This window comes from Portunus trituberculatus, chromosome 23, assembly GCF_017591435.1.
Source record: "Portunus trituberculatus isolate SZX2019 chromosome 23, ASM1759143v1, whole genome shotgun sequence".
In the NCBI taxonomy this organism is placed as follows: domain Eukaryota; kingdom Metazoa; phylum Arthropoda; class Malacostraca; order Decapoda; family Portunidae; genus Portunus; species Portunus trituberculatus.
Window position 1 is genome coordinate 7,975,244 of NC_059277.1, and position 22,026 is coordinate 7,997,269.

General features: G+C 40.6%; 1 protein-coding gene across 20 annotated transcripts in view; it reads left to right on the forward strand.

The window, feature by feature from the left end:
- LOC123507636 (plasma membrane calcium-transporting ATPase 2-like) overlaps positions 1 to 21,206 on the forward strand; it is a 227,727-nt gene extending 206,521 nt beyond the window's left edge. For 13 of the 20 annotated variants that reach the window (XM_045260674.1, XM_045260675.1, XM_045260673.1 and 10 more), the window contains 15 exons: positions 1,477 to 1,545; positions 2,226 to 2,435; positions 2,633 to 2,835; positions 3,064 to 3,339; positions 3,452 to 3,657; positions 3,782 to 3,944; positions 4,191 to 4,472; positions 4,627 to 4,821; positions 5,063 to 5,269; positions 5,584 to 5,782; positions 6,018 to 6,229; positions 6,832 to 6,986; positions 7,392 to 7,527; positions 13,691 to 14,048; positions 18,778 to 21,206. In XM_045260674.1, coding sequence (XP_045116609.1) covers positions 1,477 to 1,545; positions 2,226 to 2,435; positions 2,633 to 2,835; positions 3,064 to 3,339; positions 3,452 to 3,657; positions 3,782 to 3,944; positions 4,191 to 4,472; positions 4,627 to 4,821; positions 5,063 to 5,269; positions 5,584 to 5,782; positions 6,018 to 6,229; positions 6,832 to 6,986; positions 7,392 to 7,527; positions 13,691 to 14,048; positions 18,778 to 18,791 — 2,885 coding nt within the window. In that variant the 3' untranslated portion in view covers positions 18,792 to 21,206. Of the gene's footprint in view, positions 1 to 1,476; positions 1,546 to 2,225; positions 2,436 to 2,632; positions 2,836 to 3,063; positions 3,340 to 3,451; positions 3,658 to 3,781; positions 3,945 to 4,190; positions 4,473 to 4,626; positions 4,822 to 5,062; positions 5,270 to 5,583; positions 5,783 to 6,017; positions 6,230 to 6,831; positions 6,987 to 7,391; positions 7,528 to 10,177; positions 11,672 to 12,035; positions 12,335 to 13,690; positions 14,049 to 15,977; positions 16,065 to 16,725; positions 16,795 to 18,777 lie in introns of those variants that run through there. The other 7 variants (XR_006675696.1, XM_045260692.1, XM_045260689.1 and 4 more) reach the window with 7 other exon arrangements.
- The last annotated feature ends 820 nt before the right edge of the window (positions 21,207 to 22,026 follow it).

The following is a 22,026-nucleotide window of genomic DNA, read 5'->3' on the forward strand; positions in this document are numbered from 1 at the left end:
GATGATAGCTGAGCTTCATTGTGGAAGGAAGAGTAGGGAAAGTTTTGTATTTTTTTACTTTAAAGAATATTATTTACTTTTTAAGAAATATAAACACATACAGAAGTGGCTTATTGTTGAACTCCACTAGGAAGAGTAACTTAGGAAGGAAATACTATGTACCAATGAAGCTCAGGCCTTAACTCAGCCACAACACAGCCACACTGAGTTGTGGTCATTTTTTTTCACTGTCAGTTTTTATATTTCTCATTTATAGACCTCACACATCTTATTGAATCTAGGCACTCACCTTAAACTCTTTTATTATTATTATTATCATTATTATTATTATTATTATTATTATTATTATTATTATTATTATTTGTTTAAACTTTTTTACTACAAAGCCCACCCTCTTACAGTTTGCATGTTGCACCCCCAAACAAAAGCCAATCTTTTCCTTATTTTATAAAAGTGAATGACTTAGTTTTAGGCATGTTAGTAAAAGCCATGGAATAGATTTTTTTGAAGTTAATGGGACATGACTGTAGAAACTTCTTCTAGATAGCATAGGGATGGCAGCATTTCTTTCATAGTTCTTTTTATTTTTTTAATTCCACACAGCAATAGGCGTACTGACTGAAGTAATATATTATTTTAAAGTTACAATACACAGAACACACCTTTTAAGTTTCTACTAGCTATTGCACTATAGTTGCTGAATCTTGTAATAGCTCATAGTGAGGGAGGACTCTACTTCCACAATTGTAGTCGGGCATTACCGCAGCTGTACAAGTAGTGATCTCAGGCTATGCTAGAGTTATGTCACTCAGTATCAAGAGTAATGATTATTGATCCAGCTCATAGAAAATGGTCAGTAGCTCATCCAAATTTCATATTACTTGGAGAAGAAGAAAATTTGATCAGTTCAGTTTTTATAATTTGTCCTGCCATGACATGGATGGTTCACCCTTGGCAGTGAACAAAAGACTCTCTGATATTACAATTACCTAATCTTTACTTTCACTATGATTGCCTGGAAAGTGGTCATTATAGTTTATGGATACTATTTTATTTTACCCTCTGAAGTTAAGCACTAAACTTTACTGACTGAAATTTGAGCAAGCTTTAGTCCTATTTTATTTTCATCTTTAGCAATGGAACAGTAATGCGACACATTCCTTCAGCTGCCAGTTGCACAGAGTTGTGTGGCACCTCCTGTTATGAAGCTACTGACTGGATTCTGACTCACAGTTGTGGTTTAGCCTGTTGACTAGCAGTCCTCTAACCAGGTTTCTCAGTACCTATTAGTGTTTCTCTTACCTTTGCCACTTAAAGCTTAAAGATTTGATTTGGATACCCCATCTAGTACTAATGATTTTATTGTTTTCCAACATCTTTTTTTTGCATGTAACCCCTGACCAACCAACCAACCACTACTGTTGTTGCCATCCGACCCCATCACCTTCATCTCTCATCGCTTGTGCCCCAAAACAGAGGCCAAAAAGCAGCGGAAAATAAAGAAGAAGGGCGGTTCGGGCGAAGAGTTGATTGACGTCAATCCTAGTATGGCTCCTGTGGCTTTTAGTACTTCACATCCTCCTGCTGCCTTTGTTTTCTTTCCAGGATATGTAGTTGTCATTTGCTTTCATCCACTTCCCTCGTCTCCCATTTTCTCTGGCGTGCGAATTTTCTGTGTGTGTTCCACATTGATATTTGGGTATATTGACCTTGTTCTACTTTTTTGCACTGTGTTTTTGCCAAAATGATATTCAATCTATATTCCAGTAGGTGACTTTAATTTTCTTGCCTCTATGTTTGTCATGTCCATGTGTGTTGCAGAATTGATGTTGTGGTAGAGATGTTTCTTACTGTATTCTATGTGAAGTGTTTATGCTAAGACTTGCTAAGGAATATTATTGCATCAAGGATTACAGTGTCAGTAATTTTGGTGATATTTGATACAAAGGCTTTTTTTAATACCACATACATATGTGTCACATTTATCAGTGATGAGTTTTAACATCAAGAATATGTATATATATAACTTTTCATTAATGCATGATTTTAACTCCATTTACCTACATCATTTTAATGCAGTTTGGTTTGAGTACAAGGTTTACAAGAATTTTATCTCAACAGTTTGACTAATTAGTTACTTTTTACTGACTGCTTTGCTTGGGAATGCTAATAAACAAGCTGGATGATGAACATTGTCAAAATATCAATGGCTGCTCGATTCACAGATAAGCAAGACGGCGGAGAGGCTGGCTCTGTGACGGGTAACTCTCACCACATAACAGCCAACTCCACCAGTGCCGACGGAGACGTCAGAAATAACAAGCACCCTAAAGAAGAGGAGGAAGAAGAGTCACAAAGAGCAGGTGGAAAGAGCCAGGAAAAATCTGTTCTACAAGCCAAGCTTACAAAGCTTGCTATCCAGATTGGCTATGCTGGTGAGCAGATACTGTCATTATTTATTTTTATTTATTTATTTTATTTATTTATTTATATTGTTATATATTTATTTTTTTATTTATTTATTTTTTTTTTCTGTACATTTATGATGGATATATAGATCAGCAGAAATACTATATTATTAGTATCTTTTAATAAATGCATAATGATTTGATCAAAACTTTCCTCCTTTCAGGTTCTTTCATTGCTGTGCTAACCGTTGTGATTTTGATTGTCCGTTTCTGCGTACAAACATTTGTTATGGACGGCAAGCCATGGTCTCCATTTTATGCCAATCATTTTGTTAAGTTCTTCATCATCGGTGTTACTGTGTTGGTGGTGGCCGTGCCAGAGGGTCTGCCCCTTGCTGTCACTCTCTCACTGGCTTACTCTGTGAAGGTGAGCTAAACTACCTCTCACAGTTTTTGTACCGTTGTATGAAAGTGGTTGTTAGTATTATTTAAGGTGGGGAAATAGGACTGCACAAATAACTGCAAAAAATCTAAGATGGATAAATTTTAGAAAACTGAGCTGCTCTGAACTCTGCACATGGCATCATATCCTTCAACCTCATCTAGCTTGTTCCTTCATATTGTCAGTGTTTAGTTTATTTTTTATTCTCTGCAGAAAATGATGAAAGACAATAACTTGGTGAGGCACCTGGATGCCTGTGAGACCATGGGGAATGCAACAGCCATCTGCTCCGATAAGACTGGAACTCTCACCACTAACCGCATGACTGTAGTTCAGGCATACATTTGTAGCGAGGACTACAAGACCATGCCAAAGTGTGAATCCCTCCCACACAATGTTGCTGATCTGCTGCTGCATGCAATCAGTGTCAACTCTGCCTACACATCTCGAGTGCTGCCCGGGGATAATCCAGGGGACTTGCCGAAGCAGGTATGAGATCAGACTGGTGGCGAATGAAGGGAAGCATGACCGATCCTTCAACACTTACAGACATCAAGAAGACAACAAAATCATTTCTCTATTAATGTCTATCTTTTTGCAGGTTGGTAACAAAACAGAATGTGCTTTGTTAGGATTTGTGTTGGACCTTGGGAAGAGTTATCAGGCAATCCGTGATGAAATAACAGAAGAAAACTTTCATCGTGTGTACACATTCAACTCTGCCAGAAAATCCATGTCAACGGTGATTCCTCGCGATGGAGGATACCGTATTTTCACTAAAGGTGCCTCAGAAATTGTTATGAAAAAGTAAGTTTCATTGATTCTATAATGTACATGAAACAATTTGCTTGTAAAAGAAATATGCTGCAATCAATGTATGAGTATGTAAGAGAGTCATTGTATGTGACATTAATGTAAACACTTTGTACAGGTGCTCCTTTATCCATGGTAAGGATGGTAAACTAGAAAGCTTCTCAAAATCAATGCAAGACCGCCTTGTTCGAGAAGTGATTGAACCGATGGCGTGTAATGGTCTACGCACAATCTCAATTGCATACAGAGACTTTGTACGAGGAAAAGCTGAAATCAACCAGGTGAAGTACAGCTGATCAAGCACTATTAATAAATGTCTTGATACATTGTGTATTGTCAGACATTCACTAACCAATGAGTTGGAATAATTTTAAGGAAACTCAGGCTTTATTTGAAGTAACTGGTGTCCTTTTGTGTTTTAGGTACTGAAAATATATGTAATACTCCTTCAGCCTGAGTTTCTTGGTCACATTCATTTATTTCATCTTGATTATTAACTAGTGTGCTTTTTCTGTTCCATCACTCAGGTACACTTTGAAAATGAGCCTCACTGGGATGATGAAGACCACATAATTAACAACCTGACCTGTCTCTGTGTGCTGGGGATTGAAGACCCAGTGAGACCTGAAGTACCTGATGCAATCCACAGGTGCCAGCGAGCAGGCATCACCGTGCGCATGGTGACTGGCGACAATATCAACACTGCGCGTTCCATTGCCTCCAAGTGTGGCATCCTCAAGCCTGGTGACAACAGCCTTATTTTAGAAGGAAAAGAATTCAACAGACGAGTCAGAGATTCTACAGGAAAAGTAAGTTGTGTTGTTTGTGGTATGAATGATAAAGTGAGACAATTCTGTTGCATACAACCAAAGTATGTTTCTCTTTTATATTCTTTATGTGCTGGAAATATACTATTTTTATGCTGTAGGGAGACAGAGATGAGTAAGTCCTTGATTCCTTCAGGTCCAGCAACACTTGGTGGACAAAGTTTGGGTGAACCTGCGTGTATTGGCACGCTCCTCACCCACTGACAAGTACACACTGGTGAAGGGAATCATTGAGAGCAAAGTGAGTGCTAACCGAGAGGTAGTGGCAGTGACTGGTGATGGCACCAATGACGGCCCTGCACTGAAAATGGCTGATGTTGGCTTTGCTATGGTAAGTAATTGCTTCCCAGGCCAGAGCTAGAGGCTGGACTTCACCTCTAATCTAAGTTCATGGAATCACATAACATGGAGATTAAATGTAAAAAAGAATACCTTGCAATTTGTAATTAACTGCAAGCTATATTGATAAACCTTTGTAGAACTTTGGCTGTTGTAAGAATTTAGATTCGAAATAATAACAGTTTTATGAGGTGTATTACATCATTGTCATTTTGACATTTTCCTCTCCACAGGGCATTGCTGGAACAGATGTGGCCAAGGAAGCTTCAGACATCATCCTGACAGACGACAACTTCACCTCCATTGTAAAAGCCGTCATGTGGGGACGTAATGTGTATGACTCCATTGCAAAGTTTCTACAGTTTCAGCTGACAGTTAATGTTGTTGCTGTTATTGTAGCATTTGTTGGTGCATGTGCCATCAACGATAGCCCTCTCAAGGTAAGGTGATGTTTGTGTGTGTGTGTGTGTGTGTGTGTGTGTGTGTGTGTGTGTGTGTGTGTGTGTGTGTGTGTGTGTGTTTCATTTGAGTTAACCTATATCATGATTGTCTTACTCCCACATAGATACTATTGAGTCACATGTAAGAGTTGGTCTGCATAATGAGCAGCACAACATTACATGCATTCATTATGTACCTTTTTTTTTCATCATCCTTTTGCTCAACATCATTTGAAATTCAAGTTTTCACACTGTTAGCTGAAAGTTTAAGTATTGTAACTCAGTTTTTGTTAAGCACTGGCTTTTCATTACAGGCTGTACAAATGTTGTGGGTGAACCTCATCATGGATACTCTGGCCTCCTTGGCCCTGGCGACTGAGGCCCCAACCCCCGACCTGCTGCAGAGGAAGCCGTACGGCCGCACCAAGCCTCTCATATCTCGCACCATGATGAAGAACATCTTGGGGCAAGCAGTTTACATGATTTCGATCATATTCGTTTTGTTATTTTATGGTAAGATTCTTTTTTATGACTTTTGTCATTAGTTACTTGAAATTCAGGTTTCCTCCTTGCAGCTGCTCTCTTTTCACTTAAAACTATCAAAGATAGTATTAGTAATTAACTAGAAAAAAACATATTCTTCTTTTGCCATTATAATGAAACAAAATGAAAGGTATGTATTTCAGACAGGAAAGATTTCAAACCATTGCTGTGAAGGCAAATTTATAAATGTGTTTCTTCTTTTCAGGTGATAAAATGTTAGACATAGACTCTGGGCGATATGCAGACATCCGTGACCCTCCCTCTCAGCACTTTACTATCATCTTCAACACCTTCGTCATGATGACTCTCTTCAACGAAATCAATGCACGGAAAATTCACGGACAGCGGAATGTTTTCCAGGGCTTTTTTAGCAATCCCATTTTCTACAGCATTTGGCTGAGTACATTAGCAGCTCAGGCAAGTACAATTCTATTGCTGTGGTATATGAAATAATGATTTTTTTTTGTAATGATGACAATAATGATACTAAATATGTATATAAGTACATACACACATTTTGCATATTGAAGTTCAATTTATAAATTTATCTAGAGAATACTATGTATATATGAATGAAGGTAAAGATAAAGATAGGGATCACCATAATATCTCCGTTTGAGAGGACCATTTATGAGCATTTACTGACTGGTAACACTGTATAGTTAATGTTTTATTTGAATACAGCTGGACACACACACACACACACACACACACACACACACACACACACACACACACACACACACACACACACACACACACACACACACACACACACACACACACACACACACACACACACACACACACACACACACACACACTCTCTCTCTCTCTCTCTCTCTCTCTCTCTCTCTCTCTCTCTCTCTCTCTCTCTCTCTCTCTCTCTCTCTCTCTCTCTCTCTCTCTCTCTGCACACCTCATTGCATTGAACTAAGTGAAGCACGGGCCACAGAGCAAGGCATCCCATCACTGCCTCAGTACATACATACTTTACACACTTCTCTTGCCTTGTACAGGTTGTGATAGTCCAGTTTGGAGGGCGGGCATTTTCTACTGAGGCACTCACTCTTGAACTTTGGCTCTGGTGTATCCTGTTTGGGAGTGGAGTCCTCCTGTGGGGACAGTTGGTCACTTCCATGCCAACCAAAAAGCTCCCCAAAAATCTGTTCTCGTAAGTTATTGACGGCTAACTGTGTGTAAAAAGGGAACTAGAGATTCAGTGTCATGTGAGAAAAGAAATTGTATCTCTTGATGTGCAGTACGTCATTGTCTGAGGGTCGCAGGCAATGTAGTGATGTTTCAGCTTACTCATACATTGTAATATCAAATACAAAGTGGATGTACATATACTATACTCACTGCAGGGCCTTCAAGCAACTAGTATGTACGTCCTACAAGTACTATACTTATTTATGATATGAGTTTTTGTAGTGTAATTATGTGACTGATTTATATTGTTCTTTAAACAGGTCCCTTATTAACTCAGAAACTGCTTTTTGATGTCTGAGTACCAGTGTTGGGAGAAGAAAAATGTTATAATTGAAATGTGCTGGAAACATTACCACTGTCATTCCAGGTGGGGTTCTGGGGAGCCTCAGACGGACCCCATTGCTGATCTCACCACTGAGGACAAGCTGGATTCAGATGGCAAGGATAGCAAGCGCACGGGTCAAATTTTGTGGATCCGTGGCTTGACCCGGCTCCAGACTCAGGTATGTGTTGGTGGTCTGGTCAGGGTCACTCACTTCAGACTCCTCCATCTCTCTCCAATGCTCTTATGACATGAACTGTGACCTGAGGGAAAGAAGAACAAAACAGTAATGCCCCTAGTATGATGTCTTTTTTAGCTCCCGTTCCCTGGAGACAGACAGCACATTACCTCAAGTCTCCTCTGCTAAGTTCTCTGTGTGTGTTTTGAAGGGCGTCAGCTCAGTAGTTGCTGGTGAAGTAAAATAATGCTTTGAAATTCAACTTTGTCCCATATTATGTTTTCACCAGCAAAATTTGAATGTTTTTATGACATGGAAACATACAACATGTCATGTCCCTGCATTGAGGTATTTGAGAGCAAGCAGTGAATGATTTCATAGCTGTTTTATAAATGAAGGAAGAGTAATGTTCACTTTAGATGCGATAAATGTTTGTTGCATTAAAGCAGAAAATTAGTAAAGAAGTAAACAATAATGTGCCAAAATACTTCTTACTTAGTGTAACCAAATACATAACTAAGTAAGCACAATAAATGAGGTGATTGGTGTTTATTATTTTGCTTTGAGCATTTGAACATTGATAAGTAGAATATTATGAATACTTTCATGAGACTCCACTCAAGCTGTGATCCTGGAGCAGTGGTGGAACAGTGTGGAGACTTGGAAGCCTCAGGTCACGGTTCACTTCCTACACAACCATCACTATTACCAATACCACCGCCATCACCATCACCACCACTGCCATCACCACCACCACCACCGCCATCACCATTACCACATTAACCACAACCAATACCATAATCACCACTACCACCGTCGCTAAACAACCATCACCACGTAGGTCACTATTTGTTTATTACATTTTTCTTATACACATTAAAGCTTCTTATGTGTGTGTGACATCTGAAAGCAAGAAATATTAAAACTAGAAAGTTATTAAACTCCCTTATTTAAATTTAAATCATAAGCCATGATTTTTCTTAAATAACCAAACAAAAGACATTTGTATTACAAAAGATCATCATGAATTTGTGATTATGAATATTGAAATATTTCAGAATTTTTATCTTCCATGCCAATGTGATGCATGTAAGTTGTGATGTTATAGTCAAAATATTACTCAGTCACATAAAGTAAGATAAAGAACATAATCAGACGTAAAGGAATATTTTTGTGGAAATATCATGGTGTTTGTTTGTCTGTGTTGTTGAGTCTGTGTTGGCAATCCCAAGGTCTAGCACAGTGCCTGAACCATAGTGCTGCTGTGGAACTTTTTATTAGATACAGACAACTAATAGAGAACAACACATTTGTATTCAAGATGTTTTGTCCCTGACAATAGTGGACATAGACTTTATATATATATATATATATATATATATATATATATATATATATATATATATATATATATATATATATATATATATATGGAAAATGTTTGATCTTTTTGTAATGTGTATATGTCATTTTTCATTAGCTCAGCTATAGATGCCAACTGTCACTTAAAAAGTGACAAGTATTGTTTACTTGAGATCTCTTGATATCAGTTATGTCATATTTCTTAGTACTTTACCAGTGAATACCTTACTAGTATACCAATACATGAATGTTTTAACTTTTAACAGTAATGCTCTCTGTCACAAAGGAATGCACTTTTGACACCCTTGAACTAACCTTTCTATTTAGCGTGACCAATCCAGCAGCGTGCTCAAGTGATGATGACTGTAGTGTTCATTTTCTGTCCCTGCTGGCATTTTCTCCTAACAGGGTCTGGTGTGTGGTGTTCCTGAGTCAAGAGTGTTCTGTTTGTTTTTAGTAGGAAGTCGTGGTTTTGCTGCTGCTGTAGTGTGCCAGTCAAGATGTTCACTGAAACTCTGCAGCATATTTTTTGAGTTTCAGAGGAATGGAGGCATTGTGATGATTTTCTTCTTGCAGGTTTTGCCACTTTTACTAATGGATCCATTGCATGGTTACCAGAGGACACTTTTTTATTTACTAAAAATCAATAGCTTATTTATTTCCATAATTGCACCTGATCTTTACAGATTTGCTTTTTTTCCTCCCAGATGTGATTGAACACTTCTGTAACTATTGTCAAGGTGCAATGACCTGGCTTCCTTTTCTTATTTTTTTTCATTATATATCTAAATTTGAAGTGCTTGCCATTATAAATATATACACATATAAGACTCCTGTGTTGTCATGATACTAAATCGCCTTGTTAAATGTTGTGTAAGGCCAATAACTTTTATAAAAGCCTGTTTTAGTGTGGGAAATTGTTCCATAACCTCATACCTTATAAGTCAACAGGGAGATGTAAATATCATACAGTACTTCTCAAGGAGTTTGTTATGTATATATTTATACAATTCTTTTCACCAACACACATTCATGAACACTTAAAAAATTTATACTCTACAGGTTACCTCTGTGATAAGTCATGTGTTTGTAGACTAGACCTGAAGTCCTTGCCTGCGTGTTCCATCAACCATGGATAGAGTGTTTTGTTGGTTAGGGATCCATCATGTAACTGTCGAGAGCAAAGAGTCTGGTAACATTTCTCCTTGTGATAGAAAATATCATTGCAAGGCCAGTGTGATGTTTACATGTGTTATAAGATGATACCCTTATGTCCACTTTCATCATGCAGCTGTGTACCATGTGTGACTACATCAAGAAAATGAGAAACTTGAAGTGTGTGTCTTTCATGCACTGAACTCTGCGTGACCCCAGCAGGACAACTGTAGTGATAGGTTTTGTGCCAGCCAGGTAGTCTGCCAGCCAGCCAGTCAGTCAGCCAGTTAATTATTCCATGTTCATCATCAACCTGTTTTCTTTCAAAGCAGTAGAAGTGCATTAATTATGTGGCAAGTTTTAATATTTGTATTTTAGTGCCATTTAATGTATTTCCATGCTCAAGCATTACCATTATCACATGCATTCTTCATACTATCTTTTGAGAGGCTTATTGACAACAGAACTCAACAGGATCTTTTAATATTAATTCATTCACTCTATGCTCCATCTCTTTCTTGATGACTTGGCCACAAACCTCCAGGCCTCTGGAGGCATGTGGGCCACTGCTCCTTCAAAATTTCTGGCCAGATTTCTAAAATTATTCAAATTTTAAGAATGCCATTCATTAATTTGTGTCCGTCATTGAAGGTGAAGCACAGTACCTGTGTGCTTTGATTGTTTATGTTGCAATTGCTGAAATTAATGTCACACTCATTACTCCCTTAAATCTAATATTTAATCTTTGTTATTGCAATTGCAAGATCTACTTGACTCACATATTTCATGATAAAGTATTTTATGTGCCTATATGTTTCATCATTCACTTTTATTTTTTATATTTTATTTTCCGTATTTCACTTTAGGTTTGTCATTTTATTAACATTATGACTTTTATTCTTATTATCAATCTCCCATGCCTTCCTGGCTCTGCTTTCCCCTGCCGCCTCCACATAAGCTCCCCTGGTCAACCCATTGCACTCCTGGCGCATCATTACCATAGTGCTAGAACTTGGTTGTTTCTTTGCAAACACGATTGATTGCTATTATATTTACCTGCCAGTGTCAGTGATGCTTGAATATTAGAAGTTTAATGGATGTAATATATATTGGTTATAGATTTGAAGATTTTAATTGTTTATGTATTTGCTTACCTTGTTGCCAGATACATTTACAATAGCAAAGCTAGCAGTGATGTAATTTTTCAAAATAAGAAATAATCCCATAATTCATGAGTTCATTCAGTTTAGTGTTTTTAGTATTGTTATTCTTATTTTTTTCATTTATTCATTTATTTTCTCTTTTCTTTTATTAGTTGTTCATTTTGATGAAAGACTCATTCTTGTTGCATTTGGCTTCTTTTTTGTCTTCAGTGGATACAAGTTTAACATGGACAGATCTCGCTGCAGGCATTGTTAAGTATCCCTGGAGTTTGTATTGATGACTTGCCTGACATTGCTTCAGGGGCTGAGGGACAAACTTTCCATGATTGGATGGAGAACTCTGCATTTTTCTCCTCAGAATTAAAATAATGGGAAGCCAATGTAACTTTTGGGTGTTCTTTCCTTATTTTTCAGCTCCTCAAATTTGCATTTTATCATGTCTTACTCTATTCCTCTCTCTCTCTCTCTCTCTCTCTCTCTCTCTCTCTCTCTCTCTCTCTCTCTCTCTCTCTCTCTCTCTCTCTCTCTCATTCTCATGAGTTTTTTTTTGTGTGTGTGTTGACCTGTTATTGCTTTCTGTACTCATGTATGGTTTAATTCATTTATCTGTGTGGTTTTATTGGTCCTTTCAGGGTATTATTTGGTGGTATTGATACTTTTATTTATATCTTCTATCTTTTCATCATATTTGCTCTATCATTTCCAGATTTCTTTTGTTCAAAAATATATATATTCTGCCATTGGACTTGTGAGTTTGAGTAGATCAGTCTTGCAGCTTTTTTTGTGGCTCTCCAAATTGTTTTCTCTATCTTTCTGTCTTTACCACTCCAGTCTGTACAAGCTACACCAAACCTAATGGGACCTAGGCCAGCCAGTGCTGAGTAAGGCAGTTCTGTGGAGTTTGCCGCTACCCGAAAGGAAATATTTTTATGGCATTTGGCAGCAGTGACCAATGCAATTATCGAAGGGTTGGGAAATTCGCGCTGGCCCACTCAACTCTGCCTCAAGCCACTAGCCTCACTCCTTATCGTTCCTATTGACCCTTAAAGGAATTAAGAGAGGCGTGTCCGGCAGCATGATGTCGGTTTCCGCAAGACTTGGCACTCCCCAGTGCATGAAGACCAGCCTAGGTTCAGTCTTTCTTTTGGTTACTTTACTTTCAATTATAACTTTTATTTATAATAGAATTTTTCCCTTTTTTTTTTGCATGATTTCTTTATTTTCACTGCTGGGCATGCATTAGTGCATGCCTAATAGAAATAGGTGTTTTCACTCCTGTAGCTCCGCAGAATCAGGTAGCAGCTCTGCTAACAAGCAATATCCTCGCTGCCCTTGTTCTTGAAACAAGTGTGCGTGTGTGCCGTATGTTGTGTCCTCCAGGGCAAGTGCGTGCAAGTAGTGGCAGCTGGTCCCCTCCTGTAATGTCTACTGACCACTCTACTGGCCACCTGCTGATATCTCTATGCCACACTACTATGTAGGCTCACGCTGTATCTGCAAGAACCACTCCAGCCTCTCTCACTTTTCATAGTCAAAATCCTGCCCTTTATTAAGGACATACCAGTAACCTACAAGGCTGACCCCATTGTTCTATACTGTCTTATCTTTCAAAAGTAAAATAGTTTTTGCAATATTGTAATGATTAAATTAGTGTATTTTATATTAGATTTTAGGTTCCCTACTATTAATTCTCTGCTGCACTTATAGACACTTGACTTTGTGAAATCTTGTCTATTCTCTGCCATCCCCAGCCCTCTACTAACTTTTATTTTTGATTTAACAGTAACTTTGTTTTGCTCCTCCTGTGACCGACACCCAGGGTTTTGTAACAGGTTGGTAACTGTAGTCATGTAGCTGTGCAGCTGTTGTTGTCTCACAGATGTCGTAATGCTGTTGCCCCTACCTGAACCCAAACACCTGTGTTCAAAATTTATCCCAGTGTTACCCCAACCTTGAGTGGAATCCTTGAACTAAACCCTAGCTAACGTTGTGACCTGTGCTAAGAGATGGAGTGTGTAGACTGTGGCTAGAACCAGAGGCTAGTATGTTTGTTTCTCTGTGCTGCATAGACAGTTTCCAATGATCCTAACGGGCGAGCAGCCTCAACACTGCCATGGCCCAGTGCCTAGTTTGTTGTGCCCTGGCTGCCACTGCTGTGCTCGCAGCTTGCATGTTTTTAGGTCGCCTCGCCAGGCCTCCGTCACACATGGCTGCGTCACACCATCCTCACCCAGTCTTCAACAGCCTTCACCTTCAGCCTCAGTCTCCTTTCATTATAACTTATAATTATTAATTATCATGTGCATATGACTAGCCAGTCTTAGTTCCTTTTTTTGTTTGTTTATAGCACTGTGTTACCAGTGATTTGTCTGGTGAGTTTTATTTTTTAATTTTTATGTGTTGCTACTAACATGTTCATGATGAGATGTTGATGTACTGTTTACATTATTGTGGGGGTTTGATTGGATGTCCCGTCCCGTTTGCAGTTGAGAGTAATACGAGCATTCAAGTCCACCCTGGAAGACTTGGAGGAACGGCGGTCATGCCATAGTTTACACAGCTTGCATAATATGCGCAACTCGCGCAGTCAGCAGGGCAACCGGCCCATGTCAGACATCAGTTACATAGATGAGGACTCCATGAAAAGCCCAAGTCCCAATAGTGGCAAGCGGTGCGGGTCGTGCAACACAGCAGTGCGCCTCGTAACGCCCATCGAGGAGTCATCACCCACCACTGCCGAGACTGCCCCCCTGGTACCCCCTGGCAGCCCCCAAGGCGGGCCTGCAGCAGCAGCAACCCAACAGCTGGGGCACCACCGACCCCACACCCACGCCAACACACAAAGTACTAAGTGCTGCCACCACCACCACCACCACCTTGCTGGCACAGCCCCCTCCTCTCCACTCTTCCAACCTCTCTCCCCGCACCACTTCAACACATTAATATCTCAGACTGTTCACTCTAACATGGCAGCACACTCCAGCACACTGCAACCCCCTTCCCAGTCCTCACCGTCAGAAATATATAATTTGGTTCACGAGACTAGCATCTGACCCCCTCTTCAAGACTGATTGTGGTCCTTTCTTTGCCATTTATCAACCTATCACAAACTTTTGATGGGGTGCTAGTCAGTTACAAGCAGACTTATCCACCTTTCCATAGTCTTCCTGTATTGTGACCCTGACCAGTCCTGTGGCTGGCCATAGAACTTATCTCTCAGCCTTGCCCATACTCAGCCCTTACTACAGTACTACTCAGAGTGTGCAACCCTGCCACATAACACTTTTATAATATGCTTAACCAGTAATGCTATTTTTTATTATTATTATTATTATTATTATTATTATTATTATTATTATATTTATTATGATTTGCTTTTTTGAACTAACATCTTCAGCTTATTGATTACCATTCCATTAAGTTCTACAGTTGATGCATAACCTCTCCTGCAATTTTTTTCTCTCACGAGTAGATATTTCGTGTTATTTATGTTATTGCTTCCATCCACAGTATTTGAGTAGTAGTAGTTGTAGTAGCTATAGAAGTAGCTGTAGCACTAGCAATCCTTTCCATCTCCTCCTCCTCCTTGCTTCTTCCTTGCACCTTTGCCCGTACCCCCTGACTGGCCGGTCCTGGTGGAGGTGACGGTCAGTGTGGGATGGGCTGCTTCCCTGGTGGGTGGAGTGTTGGGTGTGCTGGGGACTGAGCACTCTGTTGCCTCTCACTACTCCCTCTTGCCTTGTGCCCTGTGAGGCTGAGTGTTGTGGTCTTGCCTCTCCTGCTTGCCACTTCCCGCTGATGATTGGAACAGCGTATAAGGGTTGTGGTGGTGGGTGGTCTGCAGGCCAGCCTGGCTCCCCGGCGGGACTCTTGCTACAACAGACTGAGACAATATCTCACGTGCACTTCACTAACAACTCCCGCCTCAGCTGTCACTAGTCTAGCGTATGCCAGGGTAACTAACACACATCTTGTGTATTGTTCATTTCTAAAGCGCAGCTAGAGGAGACGTGGATTTGCACTGCATGTTGTGTTTTGTGTTGTGCATTTATTTCTTTATGTGAAATTTGCCAATGTGGTTATGGAGAGTGCCAAATAGTGAAATGTTTCTCCAGCTTTGGAAAAAAAATACATATATACTATAACTAACTTTACATTAAATACAATAGAAAGTGTATTAAAATAAGAAACCAAAACTTGGAGACCATAAAGGAAGCTTGCCCTGGTGGTAAATGAATCCTTAGCCTTGAGTTCTCCCTGTCTGTATGAGTGCATCTTTCTTCCCAGCCTGTCCAGTCCCACACATCCTCTTCCCCATCCTCACTGTATCAGTTATCTTTTTTTCTTTATAGTTGAGTTTCTTATTGGTGGGTCTGGGTCACTGCTCACACAGAAATAGGCTTGACTGGCTCCTGGACAACAGTGTTAGGGTGGACCAGAGATGCAGGTGGGGGCCGAGACCTCCTGAATGGGAGTGTGATGTCCAACTCCTTGGGGTTGGATCCAGGACCTCACCCCTGATCTAGCTGCCAATGTGTTGTTGGCACCTTTTTTTTTTTTTTCATAATGTTAGCCAACAGTAATGGCCTGGCTCCTCCTCACCATCCTGAGAGATGTATTTTGTTAGCAGCTCTTCATTGAACTGCTATTACAGGCTTCATATTTTATTTTCCAGCTCCAGGGGATGATGATTTAGGTTTTGACTTAACTGACTTCGTTAACTTTTAGAAGATCATGGTGTTGAGCGTATCATTCTGTTATTTTCCCTGGTAGGAGGATCAGGAAGGAGAAACACATGATGGGGGTGAGGTATGAACCCGAGCATCTTTCTCTCAGCCCCTTGTACCTGAGCTGCTCTCAGTGAGTAAGCCACCGTGCTAGAACACCTCACCCGCAGCATTAGCCCAAATCTACGGTCCTCAACAACTAGTGGCTATTAGAGCAGGCCTATTTACAGTATTCACCTGCATAATCAGTTCTCGCTAGTGTACCCACAGTAGTGACTCTTGCAGCGGTAGTTGTCCATTGGGTTTCCATCATTATTATTTTTAGTCAAGTTGTGCTCTCTGTGCATGAAGATGTGTTTCTTCTTCAACGGTCCCGGAGCCACACAGATCGTGAGTTGGTGTCCTGAGTGTAAGCGTATTAATCCCCGCGTGCCCCTGTAATGTCTAGGCGAGTCCCGGGTAGGTGTGGACACCCCGTGTGCTGTCTGTAGCCTTTATTCCACTACTGCTGCTCCACTATCCCCTGCACACCACACAGTGTACATACACCACTCGGCTGATAGGCCGTGTGCCGCCTTGGATGAGGTGTGGAGAAGACAAGGGCACGTAGCTGTGGGCGATGAGGTGACAGCAGCCACCAGTAACCAGGCTATGGGCGCCCATGGTGTTGATGACCGTGTGAGGCATCGTGTCCTTATCTTCTGTTCACCTTGCTGTATAATACATCCCTGGCCAGCTCTAACTTACCACTGTAGCTACTCGCCCTCACCACTGTTATTATTCTCATGGTTCAGGTCATTGGAGGCACGTTGCAGGAGCGGCTGATACCCGTACCATATAGCAAGACCTCCACAGACCAGGCTGTAAGCTACACCCCTCTCTCTTGTCTCTTCTTAGACTCATATTTTGGACTAATGTGATCGCTCGCTCGCTCACTTCCCCTCAGTTCTCTGCCCTTGGTCTGTGCTGTTTGCTTCTTTACTTTCATGGAAGCTGTAGGTTGGTTCAGTCAGTGTATTTTACCAAAAAAAGGTCAATAATTGTTGAAATCAAACCATCCTATACTGCCTCCAAGCTGTCTCTTACACAGAACAATTTACACTGTCCTGTTCCTAACTTTTTAAGCTAAAAATAAATCCTTTACTAATGTTCTCTTAATATAAACTTGCCCTCCTAAATTAAATGACCAAAGAAATGCATGACTCTTTCTATTTATATATACAGTATTAATAGAAACTGTAACAGATTGTGTAAGAGACCTCAATTATGTTTGATTTTCTGTGGAGATTTTGTTTCCCTTATTTTTATTTTGCTTAAATCCAGCCGTATATTACTTCCTTAAACTGTTTCCTGCATGATACTGAGCGACTTGTGACAGAGACCTAAGTGATCTAGATGGCACCACTAGATAGACTGTTTGCCAGTGTTCGGTGTTCATTTGTCGTGACTGAAACAAATACTGCCGTATATCATGGTTTTCACTAATTTTGATTTTTGTTTTTTCCCCCCGTTATTTCTTGAAGTGCTCCTGTTGGTGCACTGATGTTCTGGAGTGTAATAACTGTCATCTGTGTTATTTTGTATAAATATCTTTTTTTTTTTTTTTTTTTTTTTTTTTTTTTTTTTTTTTTTGTCAAGTACATACTATGTCTGAATGACAGGCATGGAGATTGCATGATCTGTGTGTGCAAGTCAGTCATTACTGCAGGCGAGTCTTTTCTGCAGTGTGTTGTGTTCCTATCCTTTCCCAAACCCTCCCACCCTCATGTTGTGACTGGACGGACTTCTGGGTGTGGGCAGGGTGCAGCTGCTGCCCTCACTACCCACTCTTGATGTGAGCTAACAGTCTGGTGCACCACTGATGGCACAGACCCTGGATTGGCTACCTCCCGCCAACTTTGCTGGGCTAATATGGACTTACTTACTCTGTCACTCACCTTCTACTATTACAATATTGTCTCTCACTGTTGAGTGTTGAACCACAAATTGCATAAATCAAGAAACCGAAAACAGGACTGAAGTAAGCAGCATTGAGGCGGTAGTGGGTCTTAATCAGGGAGCGCGCATGAAAGCATGAGCCGCGCACTATGGACAGCCTCCAGCCAACATGCAGTGCCCACGTTCTCTGGCCGCCAACTCTTTGTCTTGATGTGTGAAGTGTGTGTCCACCGGCATCAGAGCTTTTGAGCTCCGTTACTCGTGTAGATCCTATGGCAGCCAGCAACACTCTCAAGTATTCTGTACAAGTGCACGATCTTTTATTGTCATCCTTTTTATTTCATGTTAATCAAATTTGTGAATGTTTTTTTCTAACCTCTGCTTTCTAACTTACAACTGATTTACTAACCATCATAACTTTCCTCTCTGTATTGGCACCTAACAGGCTGTTTTAAGCCAGCTATAATGAAGATGCAGTGTACACGGTTCAAGTTTGGCATGGGATCTTTGCAATGAGCATGACTTTCTGCTTGTGTGTGCAAACAGTTGGTGAGCTTCGCTCCTGCTGCTCACTGCTGACGTTGTTGCGTTTCATGGTTGGCAGCAAGGCACACTCCTTACCCTTCTCACTTGTCAACAGCTCTCACAGTAACCCTCACAGTCAATTTTTAAGCTCTCGTCTTTTAAAAACACTTTGCCAATTATGTCTCATGTTTCAGTGAAAAGTAAAAAAATTTTACTTGTTTTATTCCCATGGCTCATTCCTACTGAGTGTTGAAATGTCTTGGACCAGTGTAGATAGTGTTTCTCCTTGTTTGGTGTTCTGTACTACGTGGTTTAGTTGTGTCCAAGGCATATGTATTTAACCACCTTCCCCAACTAAAATCATGCATGACCTCTTCCTACAGATTCGAGTAGTTAATGCGTTCCGACAGGGGCTCGATGCTCGGCCTTCCAACCCTAATCTGGCGGCGGTGCTGAAGAAGCAGTCATCCCTGAATAAGAGGCTGTCTCAGGGGTCCTCGTTGGAGTATGCTGACCTGTGTCCGGACCCTGAAGAACTCACAGTGCCCGAGATCGACGTGGAACGCTTGTCCTCACACAGTCATACGGAGACAGCTGTGTAGACTCCTGTTTTAGGCCCTCATGCCACTTTCTCAGGGCCAACTGCACCTCCAGCAGCACTGGCAACAACAGTAGTGTGATCAGCAGCCAACAGCAGCAGCAGCAACAATATGAGCCCTTGACCACCACCATAGCAGCTAGTGGGCGCCGCCTGTGGTGTGGTAACTGGGTGCTGGGCTCCGCTGCGGCTAAAATTGACTGACTGCCACAATCAGGGTGACTCAAATGGGAAAGGGCATTGAAAGACAGCCCATACGTATGTGGGAGGAACAACAGCTGTGGGGTCTCTGCAGATTCGCTGGAGCAGTGGACTGCTTACGTTCCCACAAGTCTTTTTGTCTTCCGGGGGGCATTTTTGCTCACCTGCAAATACCCACCCTGAGTACACACCCGTGAAGGGCACATCCACCCGTGTCCTACCTTATGGCCGTACCTGGTGCACAGACACACTCACTGGTGTATGCCAAGGACTCACTGACAGTGTGCCGCGCCCCTTGTTTCATTATGTCCTACTGTTAATAGTCTTGTGTATAGTAAGGGTTGTTATTGCATAGTCTACCAGTTATAGAAATGGTAAAGGGTTTTTGCCAGAGGGTTAGATCTGTTGAACATTACTAAGGACAAATTACATTATACCTGTAGTCAAAGGATGTTTTAAATCTCTCTAAGGAAGTTGTGGAAAATTGTATATTCATGAATGTTCTTGGTTCTTGTTTTCTAAAAACCATGTTGGCTGTTCCTGATGCTAGAGTCTATACATCTCTGTTTTGTTTATGTTTGGCAGTATTGTTTTGTCCATTTGCTGTGTATGAAAGGAGAGTCTTAGGTTGTATGACTGATGGTACCTCTTAGCTTAAGTGGTATGATTGTTGCGTTGCTACAAGTTGTGTGGTAAAGCTAGCCTTGCTACAAGCCCGACTTCACGTCACACAACCACCACTGATGTCTTGGTTTCATTAGACATCTTTGCATTTAATACTAATAATCCTAACATCATGGGGGTAATTTTTATGGAGCAATAGTTGTTTTGAAGTATATATAATAGTGATGATGCTTGTCAATAATTCAATCACTGAAGGTAATTGTCATGTTATGTAATTATGATATTACAAATAAACTGGTGCATGGTTGTTTCCAACCTTATCACCTGTTACAATGTTGGCTAGCCAATGGAACCAATCCTTATTGTTGTGCCCATGTGAGGAGCACTCCAGAGGCCTGCAGCAGATACAGTTTGCCCCAGGAGTCAGCTCTTACAATTTGTCACATCCCAGGAGCACCAGCTTGTCAGACCTAGGGCATACTAAGAGCTTTGACTACGGTTTTGTAGTATAAAGATCTGCAGGGGCCCCTCACCCTAACCTATGGGATGTCTTGCCAGCCTAGCTGCCAGCATGCCATGTCCCCCAACAACCCATCACCTGCTCTGCCTTGTCCTGTCTTCATTCCCAGATCTTCTAACACCACTACCCTTCCACCATCACAACTCTGTTCCTGGTTGACTTGGTGTCTGTGTGCGTGGTCCGCCCCCTCCCATCCTGTTCTTAGATGTGGCAAATATGCATTAGTTTTAAGTCAGTTCTCTGGGCTGTTCACCAAACCATTACACATAACAAATTGTAGTCAATAGCAAACAGTTATTTCATTCATTTCTGTAGAGAAAATGAAAGATTTTCTAAATACTGAAATGTTGTAAATCCAATAAATGTTACTGTAAACTGGTAGAGGTAACCAAGATACAACCTTCTGTAAATCTTCAGTCATTTTGTGATGCTCGTCTCTTGATATGTCAGCCACGACACTACTTTAATATTTTGTTTGTCAACTAATTCTTGGACTGAGGAAGTGTAAGATCAGTGAACTTTGATAAAAAAAAAGGCCTTGTACTTCTTCTCTTTGTCCATTATCTGATGTGTGTGTGTGTGTGTGGGTCCGTGGGTTGTTTGTGGAGTGTGGAGTGGCAAAACCATGAAACTCCCTATCTTGTTCAGGAAAAGGGGAAGAGCAACCCACAGTTTGGTTAGTGTGGTGCGAGCCGGGATGACTAATCCCCGCCGCTGAAGCAGCTACTGAAACTCTGCCACTACCCACGCACTCCAACGCGCGTACTACTTTAGATTTTTCGTGGATATAAACAAATGGCTTCTATTGTTAATAGGAAAGAACATTACTTGTTGAGTTTGTTAACTTTAAAGATAAAGGTTTTCGAGAGTCCAAATCTTTTCTTCATATTCCTCAAATGTTAGTTTTGATTTTTAATCATTTGTTAAAAGACAATGTATTAAAGTTAGCTAAAGGCACAATTAATGCAAATAGCTCTTGAACCATTGCAATGTATATATCAAAGTAAATATTGTTGGATATTCACCCTTGTTTCCTGCACACACCATGAAGCAACACAGAGCTAGATTGTGGCACCAAGCTTGCTTTAGTCAGGGGTCAAGGATGGCCTGCATGTATTTCATCCTTAACTCTTTTTATATATGAAGTATTGTATATAGTTCTGTAAATATATCAATCCAAGATTCTGTAATCCTCATTTGTGAAACTTATTAGCCCAGCTAGCCTAGTAGATTAAGTTGTCTCTTCATGTGGTAAGGTGTGACCCTGTGGGTTTGACAGGCAGCACTAGACATTGGACATGTTACTGAGGACAGCTTGACCTATAGGTGCGTGATGTAATCATGGAAACTTTTATGGAATGGAATGTCATCAGGAGGTTATTGCAAATAGAGATATGAATTAACAATACAGGAAAAGAAAGACATTGAAGAAATACTGCATTCCTCAGAGAAGCCATTTAACATTGATACACTTTTCCATTAACTACAAACTCTCATTGTTTTAATCTCCAGCACCGGACTTTACTAGAACATCATTTTCATCCTTGCAACATTCAAATTTTCCCGCTGCAATGATGCCAGATGTACGGGAAAGATTGTGTGGGAGTATTTCTCGTATTTAGGTTGTCATCGTGTAGTGGAACCTCAGAATAAGGAAACTTATTCCAGATGTAATAGAGTTTGATCCAT